The following is a 9,736-nucleotide window of genomic DNA, read 5'->3' on the forward strand; positions in this document are numbered from 1 at the left end:
TTTACTCTGCAGGCCACACCTGAATTCTGAATTACGAGACGTAGGTATTTTAACTTGTATTACACCCTTATGTGAAGCATGTTTTTAGGGAAAAGTATATCCTGTAGACCAAGTGTTTGATTCTAGGCATTAGAATCATTTATTCTATGCATCCTGTAGTTAAATACTGCAAAAATGCATTGATGTATCCACCCCAATTCAAAAAGCATAACAGTAAGTCACATAATATCAACATTTAGATGACTAAATTTGTTCATAGAGTCATAGAGCCAATGGCAAGGCATTAATGCAGTGTGTGAGACCCAGGCCAATCCCGGGCTGCATTCTAACGTGGCTTATCTTTTACCATGGTGCCACTCCAAATGGATTGTGCCTTCTGGCTGATCCTGAAAAAAACGTCCATTCCCAAAGATGCACTGTTCCAAAACCATCCTCTTGTCTTACTTTCACAGAGTTATTCTGCTGTGGACATTCATATGATAAGCAGTTTTACACTGCCTCTTAGTGGTCCTGAGAAGATCTCTGTGGAGTTGATATTTTACCATGAAGACAGACAGGTGTCGCCAGAATCACAAACATGCCACCATCCATCTAGCTGTAGAAATGCTTTCAAAGCACAAAACATTGACATTGATTGTGAGCTGGAGGGATTTCCAATGCCAGACAAGGGATGCACTCATTGCTGTTTCATAAAGGCTTCCTTAACTTGATTCAGGAACACAGTTCAAACTGTAATCATTTTGTCATACAGGCTATTCATGAACTATTAGGCCTACTGGGGTTTGGTCAATATTTCATGCCACTGTTGGTGGGGACAAGAAAAACATCTCCCAGAGTTACATTTTAGAAACGAAGTTGCCAAGTGTCTGAAAAAGTTTGACAGGTGACCAAACCACTGTGAGGCATCTGAGGGGGAAGGACATAATCTTTCAAAACCTAAAAGCAAATTGGACTGGTTGTAAAGAACAAGAGTTATATTTAATTGTTTTGATCAAAATTGTTGCTAGGGATAATTCAGAAGTCCTGGATATTGGTAGGGAAATCTCTTGTAGCCGTACACCTTCTTTTATACAGTTTATGGTCGAGACATGTCCATAATGTATGTAGGCTTGTTACATTATATTGTAAAATAAAAACTCAATTTGCAGCACAAAGGTTCATTATATATGAAAAATAACAAGTGAGAACAACAAACAGCTCTGTTTAATTCTGACCCGGCCTCTGTCATGCGGCTGCAGCACTTTCTCTTTCACTCCAACCGCTGCTGTGCTCATTTACAGGGGAGAAAGTAAGAGAGACCCACATCGGCCAAACCCAATTCTTGATATTATAATTGTGATGTGTAATTTAGATTTAATAGAACTGCTATTGCTAAATACATATTTTGTGTAGCCATGTTCTTTTGGTAATACATGTGAAATATCAGGCCTATAAAGGAAAAGAACAAGACAAATAGAGAAGGTACAACATACAGCAATTGGACCTCATAACCTCAACTTACCCTGTAAATAGGGCATGTCAGTGCTAGATATCTATCATGGCCCTCAGTGGGTGGCTGAGCTCAACCCCTGTTATTTGTTTGATCTGCTGTTGCTTGTGACTTAAAGCATTTGCTGCTGGAAAGACAGAGTCTGTGTTTGCCTTTGAGATTCTATTTCCGTCTTATAACTCTCTAAATCTGCCACACACACATTTAATAAAAAAATAAACAAATTGAACTAAGAAAATAGAATATCATTAGACATAAGACATTTTATTTTGTCTTTGTTTGTTTTTACATACATATAAATATTTTACATATTTACAAAAGATGCAAAATATCATTTTCTGAGATAAAAAAAAAATAAAAAAGTTTGATTTAAGATGTATAACATCAAGAAGGCAAAATATACTGTACAGTTGAAAAAAATGCAAATTACATTACTCTTTATGCTGTGAGTGCAATAAGTCATAGATTGTCCTCACCAAAATGTTTGATGTTTGGCAATCACAATAAAAGTGCATTTTACTCTTTGTTCACAAATCCTTTTACAGAGTTGAATAACAATTATGCGACAAAGTTTCCTGGCTGGGCTTGAATCAGGCACACTGTGGTCACATGGCAAACCTCCCCAACCACTGGGCTACCAGGACACATTAGGTGGGCGCTGCTCGTAGTGTTTTCTTTGTTACAGTCACTCAGTAGCTTGTATTTGATGAGCCTTGCCTGGTGTCTCGGAGCTTAGAGCCCCCAAATAACAGACCTCCCCTACAGTGATGGTGCATAGATGTCCCGTCGACATAGAGGGCAGGTGCCAAACTGCTGGCAGACCTTGGGGGCGCAGCGGTCACACAAACACCTGTGGCCACAGGGTAGAGTGATTCTGGCCTCTTTTGCCATGCACACCACACAGGACATTACCCTGCTTTCACCTGTGAACAAAACAGAGGAATCACAATTACAAAGACTGACATAAGAGATAGGCAAATGTGTGCCATATTTTGAATCAACACAAACAGCTGATTTCACTGATTCAATCAGTTAAGGGTCAAAAATCAGTATTTGGTTGGAAGGACTCTTTCTTACCTGCTGGGACTTCCATGTCAAGACAGGAGATGCATTGCTCGCTGTTTCCATGGAGGTTCGACACAACAGGAGTCATCCTGCTGGGAATGTCAACATCCGTGAGGTGGGGCGTTCAGGTGCAGGACAGGACCTTCTGGTGCGAAACAGCTCCCTTTTCTCTGAGCCTGCAGCAGAGTGTAGATACATCTTTTTACAATAGTCATTCACACAATTACTTGGCATGGTCAACAAATAAATAAGAACAAGAAAACGGGCCGTGCAGCCCAAACACATCGTTATCTAACAGTAAACTTACCCAGAAGGAAAATGGAGCACGTCTGTCCGTAGATGTCTATCATGGCCCACAGCGGCTTGCTCAGATCCACTCCTGTCAGTAGTTTGTGCTGCCTGATGTTGTTGCTAGTAATGTATAAGGAGCCTCTATTGGAAACCCAGAACTCAAGCTCTGAACCTGCTTGGCAGTAGGATTCATGCACGGGAGCAGCCCAGTGCCCGTAGATGTCAGTGAGGTTGGGGATGGCCATGTCGGGCAGAGGCTGAGATCTGGCTGAAGGTGGCACGTTGGTGAAGCCCACACGCAGAGTTCCGTGCCAGTTCATCAAATCCTTCTCCACCCTCAGACGAATCCTCTCCTGGACCTTCACTGGGCGGCTAATGAACACCAGGCCGTTCCTGAACGTCTTCTCCGTCCTCTCTGCGAGTCGACACCCCTGGCTCAGGCGCACATTATCTCCCACAGCCTGAGAGTGGAAGGTCAGAGGACCGAGGCAGGACAGGCCACACCGGAGTGACCTCTCTGACCCAACAACTGCAAAGGAAACAAAACAATCTTTTTAAAAAATCTTTACATGCAAGTCATGTTTGCACAAAGTGATTTCTTTGCGCACGTGTCACAGACAACCACAACAACAAAAAGCTGGTTAGTTTTGCTTTCACTATCTGAATACAGTGTAGTAAACAACACATTGTACTGTACTCATTTTAGACTAAAAGAAGTGAATTTAATAATACTTATTATTTTCTCCTTTATGTTTTCTGCTATATGAATGAATATTGTTTGTGTCAAAGATAACTAATTCCAATAAGCTTAAGCTGTAGTGAATAAGTGACATATTTGACAAAATATATACTTAAGTATCTCACCATAACATCATGCAGACAGAATACTGGTTCTCAGTACCTCTTGAAATTTTTTTTAAATAGAGATGTTTTCATGATGTACATGTGCATTAAAAAACGATCTATAAGAGCTTTTTTCATACCAAAGTATGAATTTATGCCATTAAGATTTGTGTTACTAAAATGTAAAATGTAAAATGAATTACTACTTATTTATTTTCAGTATTAGCATTTAGTTTAGTAATAACATCAAAATAGATACTTTATTTTGGCAACCTTAATGTAACTTGACAAACAAGAGGGATCCAGTAAGATCCACAAATGATAAGAGGCTGTTTTCACGCAACCTATTCATATTCAACCATATCATCATCTTCGAGGTCGCGTTATGATCACATTCCCAGTGTTGCCAGTTAATCATTTGTTTCAGTAAAGTTGCAGAAAGCAAATAAAATTGTAAACAAGCAAGACGCTTGTGCTTTCACTTTGTGGGAACAGGTGCGGGTGTGCAATTCATGTAGAGATGGATGTTTAAAGTGAAAACTATCAAACAATTTGCAGTAAATGATAACTTAATTATCCTGTGACTCACACATAGCAACATCTTAATTTGCATGTAAAGTGCTTTACTCATCAGTGAGGAGCTGAACGTTTCCAGTAAAACATATAGTTTCTACTTATCTCTCATCTCCTTTATTTCACAGTTTACGGCACAGGTCATAAATCCTATATTCCTCCTATTTCTTTTAATCAGTTTTACAGCAGTTATAACTAATAAGAAAAGACTTCAGCAACAACTCACTTTTGTTTTGTATCATACCTAATCAGATTTTTAAGAACAATTAACGCTTTCTTAGTGGACAGAATAGTGGCTTTCAGACAAACAAAAATCAAACAAAAATTTAAGGTTTTTTTATACCAAAGTAATATACCTTTGCCATTAGGATTTGTTACTAAAATGTAAAACATTAAATGAATTACAATTAATTTTTTAACTTATTTTCAGTTTTAGTATTTTGTTTAGTCATTACATCAACACTAATACTTTATATAATTTAGCAACCTAAATGTAACAACTTCGAGAAACAAAGAAACAAAGATCAAGATTAAATATCTCACCAGAGTTCTCGTTGTCACTCTCCTTCATCATCTTGAAGAGGCAGATTGTTCTTGTCTTGAGAGATGATGTGGTCAAATCTGTGTCTTGGTTTAATGAGCAGGCTTTAAAACATGGTGCACGTGGTGTCAAAACAGACACATCCCAGCATCACAAGGAAAAGGAATGGGGAGGGACTGAGGGAGGAGCCAAACCTTGGAAATTTACCTGATGAGGGAGGGCACGGTGCCAACAGTAGTTTTGTTTTTAGCGCAACTCACGTTTATCTTAAATGATCTCTGTTTTAATCAGTGACTTTTACAGCAGCAATGTGAATACCCGGATGTGAGGTCCTGAATTGTATGGAATTAGCTCCCATATAGAATAGTATCGCTTTCATTATTAGTCATGGTCTTGATTGTGTTTTATGCTGAAAGACAAAGGTCATGCAACAAACATTTATGTACATTTCTTAACATAAGTGAAGAAACAGTAGCCTACTTTAACTTACCAAAACGGTCCATTAACATCATAACATCATAAATGACGAGAGGCTGTTAAAATAGGCCACCTATTGCAGGGTGTCAGTACCATTAACGGCTTTTCTTAAATGAATTATAGCGCCCAGACTGAGTGGGGCTAAAAAAAAGTTAGTAAGTGTAGTTTATGAAATTGCACCGCAACGCTTCGATGGTGACGACAAGAAGAGCACGCATAACGAGAAACTTTATTTTATTATTAGGGGTGCTCATGACTTATTGAGTAGCCAAACTCCCCCCATCTCCCCTGTAGGCCTACTTAGCACTTTGCAGTGGCCTTTGTTCTTCTAAACTGAAGTGAATCTAAAATTTGAATCTCCTGACCCTGATATTGACAATAATCTCTTTTAGGAAAGGCAATGCAATCTGGCCTCATTTTAGAGAAATGTTCAAAACGCCACCTGACTCAACACATCGTGGAAAATACCCAAAACACAAAAGTATTGGTACCGCTACCCGGACTGACTCCTAAACATGCGTATGTGATGAGATCATGCAAAGGTTCATTCTTAAAAATTTCCTCACTTGCTGCTGTATATTCTCTCACCAGTGTGTACAGAGCTTTGTCGCCCTCTACAGGACACATGCTCATATTTCAATAGTCCTCATTGATTGGCAGTCCTAATCATGTGACAGGAATGGGCCATGAGAAATCCTAAATGACATCATCACTCTTGGAAAGTTACTAGCTTTCTCCTACTATTCCAATTTAAATCACGTCTTTTCCCCAGAAATCACTTCACAGTGATTAACTCTGCAGGCCACACCTGAATTCTGAATTAGGAGACGTAGGTATTTTAACTTGTATTACACCCTTATGTGAAGCATGTTTTTAGGGAAAAGTATATCCTGTAGACCTAGTGTTTGATTCTAGGCATTAGAATAATTTATTCTATGCAATCCTGTAGTTAAATACTGCAAAAATGCATTGATGCATCCACCCCAATTCAAAAAGCATAACAGTAAGTCACATAATATCAACATTTAGATGACTAAATCTGTTCTTAGAGTTCATTATAAGGCATCACAAAACAATTGAAACCTTATTTTAGTTAATATGGTTTAAAGTAAATTAAGCTAAAGCTCAACTTTTCTCTTTGTGTGCAGTGCTAGTGGTCACAGTTCAACCACCAATAATTTATTACTAAATTATATTTATATAAATTCCACAGTTGGTGAAAAAGTATGTGGCCTAATACCAGCCTCATATTAGGTTTGTTCCAGGGAACAGGGTTTGGGAACAGGGTTTGGGAACAGGGTTTGTCCCCCCCCCAACATAATGTTTGTTTTTTTTTAAAAACATCTCCAGTACTCCAATATTGAAGCAGGAAACAGACTCTTCTTCTCTCTCCTCCTCCTCCTCTGTGCACTCCAGGTTCAGCTGCCTCTGCTCCACCACACTTGGTCAGACATGGCAGGCCATCAAAAAATCAACTTGTTCCCACTCCACCTGTTCAAAACACTATTAATCTGCTGCTTTCCAATAAAAGGCTTGGCTTTCAGAGAGGAGCCAATGGCAAGGCATTAAAGCTGTGAGACCCAGGCCAATCCCAGGCTGCATTCTAATGTGGCTTATCTTTATCAAGGTGCCACTCCATTTCCAGATACTGCTTATTTATGATATTTGAGGAGAGACCCGGCAGGAGGCACATGTCTTTAGGAGAGCATTAAAATCTGCGTCCAGAGGACTCGCCCGAGATGTCAGATATGGGATTATCACACACCACAACCACACTGGGGCTGAGAAGAGGCAAAGGGCGAGAGTGAAGAGTTTATTTGCTGCTACACTGTTTCTGAAGTGGTAGCAACTTTGGCAAACACCAGGGACTTTGTTAAAATTGCTATTGGTGCTCTTATTTATTTGAATATCTGGGGACGGTGGAACATCGGGTGAGAGGACTCCTTGTCGGCCCATCAGAGGTCTTTTCCTGTCCAGATCTTATTGGATGTGTTACTGAGACCTGGAGGCAGAGTTACAGTACTCCCCATGGATCCAAACATCCAGGGGTCTTTCCTGTTCAACAACAGCCTGAACCAATTCCCCTCAGACCTCAAGGCGCCAGTGTGCCAGTACTCAGTGCCCAACTCCTTCTACAAGCTCAACCCGGGCCTCAACAGCCAGCTGCAGGCAGGGACCCCTCACGGAATCAGCGACATCCTGAGCCGCTCCATGGTAGGGATGGGCTCCACGGGCACCACCACCCTGCTGTCCGGATACTCCACAATGGGGGGGTTCGGCCCCTCCGTCACCAGCACATCCATGTACTATAACCGAGACTACAACTCCAACCTGGGCGGCTTTTCCAAGCCTGGCAGCGAGTGCCCCATGAAGGGTCGCAGTGTGAGCTGCTGGGCGGAGAGCGGCTGTGACTGGAGAGGAGGGAGGCAGCAGTGCACCAACAGTGAGTCTAAATACTGCAGACTGGACTCAACATCCAGCTCATCAACGCATTACAATTTCCCCATGTCTGTCTCCGAGGACACGACAAGACGTGTGACCTCGGAATGATGCCAGAATGTCCTTTGTCTTGACTGAAAAAGACAAATTCAATCTAATGAGAAAAGATACAGAAATAGCCTATACACTATAAAAACTTCAAAAACTCATATCACGTAGTATGTGTGTAAAATGTATGATTTGATGTAATGCTTAGATAATATAAGATATTATTAAATATATTATTAACATTTAAATTTAAGCGTCCATGTACATGTATTATCTAGAAGAAAACACAAAAACAAAGGTGTTGATTATTATTTGTGGCTTTTCAAACTTTCAATCAAACATTCATGAAATTGAACTTTTATATAACATGTGGATGATTTATTTTTAAATCAATGGCAATTTTAAACTTCTACAATATCCAATCTATAAACTGGATTCAGAAACAGAGAGTGTAATTAGGAAACTATTCCTATCCTCCACCCCCTTGCTTATGCAGATAAAAATATTGCAACACCATTTAGCAGAAACGGAAGTGGGTAAATCTAATTCCTAATTAATTTTTCCTGTGATATTTCCAGGTAGCGGGCCTCTGGGGGAGATGTCAGGCAGGAAGAAACACACCAGACCAACATTTAGCGGACATCAGATATTTGCTCTGGAGAAAACGTTCGAGCAGACCAAATACTTGGCCGGGCCTGAGAGGGCAAGACTGGCATATTCTCTGGGCATGACTGAATCACAAGTCAAGGTAAAGATAACGTTACATTTAGCCTACATTGTTAAAAATATGCCTTTGTTTAAGATGCCTTGCCTTAGTTTTTAAAAAAACACTTATTACACCAGTGGTTGTAGGCTATGTTGTTCTATTTATCATTTGTTTTATTTGCCTAAGCCTATGTGTGGTTTTTATGTGCACGTGAGGTAACTTGCAACTCCCGTTTTGAAAGGTGCAACAGAAATAGTTTGAAATGTTTACTTTTTTTGCAGACACGTGCTTAGGGAATGTGATAAGTATCACACAAGTAAGCCAAAGAATCAACAACCTGCAAGCACCTACCTTTTCCAAATTAGGCTACAACAAAAAACAAGATGGACCTGTTAAGCAATAGGCTACAAGTTTATTCATCGCCTACCCCTCCCCGCTGTGTTTAGGTGTGGTTTCAGAACCGACGGACCAAGTGGAGGAAGAAGAGCGCCTCAGAGCCCAGCTCCACGCAGGCCAGCCACGCGGGGCAGTGCGGGGAGGCCTCGGAGAACGAGGTGGAGGACGAGGAGTACAACAAGCCTCTGGACCCCGACTCTGACGATGATAAGATCCGCCTGCTGCTGCGCAAACACCGCAGGGCTTTCTCCGTCCTGCGCCTCGGGCCACACCAAGTCTGACATGCTTCTTACACACACACACACGCACACGCACACGTGCACACACGCTTCTCAGCAGACCTGCATGCTGTAATGAAAGCAATTAGTTTTTAATACTAAGTTCAATCAATGAGCATTAAGGCATGTTCACAGGGTCATGTGGTCATCCTACAAAAAGAGCCCCAGAGGGCTCAATAGGCAAACAGTCTGAGTTAAAAGGACGTTTACTTTTATAAGTTACTGTAAGAAATGATCTCTGTTTGATAACTGTTAACTGGTTATGTGTGTGTGTGTGTGTGTGTGTGTGTGTGTGTGTGTGTGTGTGTGTGGAGGGGGGGCGGGGGGGTATGTTTTTTGTAAAACCAGAAGAAAAGGACATAAAAAAAGTGCATGATGCTATCGGTAATACTAAATAATATAAGAGTTATTCATGTGTTCTTTTCTTTGAACAGTTGAAGCAGTTTGTGCTTATGTGAATTTCACTTTATGAAAGTGTCTTAATACATCAATAAACTCAATATAGCCTACCTTCAATCAGAACTTCAGAATATAAATTCTAAAATAATGCAGCAACTGATAAACCTATAGGTAAAGTAACTATTAGGTCA

General features: G+C 40.5%; 2 protein-coding genes across 2 annotated transcripts in view; one reads left to right on the forward strand and one right to left on the reverse strand.

Moving 5' to 3' along the window:
* Positions 1 to 5,112, reverse strand: part of LOC119892444 — a 34,582-nt gene extending 29,470 nt beyond the window's left edge. The window contains 4 exon segments of the mRNA XM_038704693.1: positions 2,567 to 2,665; positions 2,668 to 2,730; positions 2,862 to 3,374; positions 4,805 to 5,112. Coding sequence (XP_038560621.1) covers positions 2,567 to 2,665; positions 2,668 to 2,730; positions 2,862 to 3,374; positions 4,805 to 4,835 — 706 coding nt within the window. The 5' untranslated portion in view covers positions 4,836 to 5,112.
* A 2,048-nt stretch (positions 5,113 to 7,160) lies between these two features.
* On the forward strand, positions 7,161 to 9,414 carry nkx6.3 (NK6 homeobox 3). The gene is made up of 3 exons (XM_038704710.1): positions 7,161 to 7,722; positions 8,345 to 8,514; positions 8,919 to 9,414. The coding sequence occupies exons 1-3, from the start codon at positions 7,308 to 7,310 to the stop codon at positions 9,147 to 9,149; spliced, it is 816 nt and encodes a 271-aa protein (XP_038560638.1). The 5' UTR covers positions 7,161 to 7,307; the 3' UTR covers positions 9,150 to 9,414.
* The last annotated feature ends 322 nt before the right edge of the window (positions 9,415 to 9,736 follow it).

Source organism: Micropterus salmoides, unplaced genomic scaffold, assembly GCF_014851395.1.
Source record: "Micropterus salmoides isolate LMB-PRFRI ecotype aquatic unplaced genomic scaffold, ASM1485139v1 Ms_hic_scaffold_7, whole genome shotgun sequence".
NCBI lineage: Eukaryota > Metazoa > Chordata > Actinopteri > Centrarchiformes > Centrarchidae > Micropterus > Micropterus salmoides.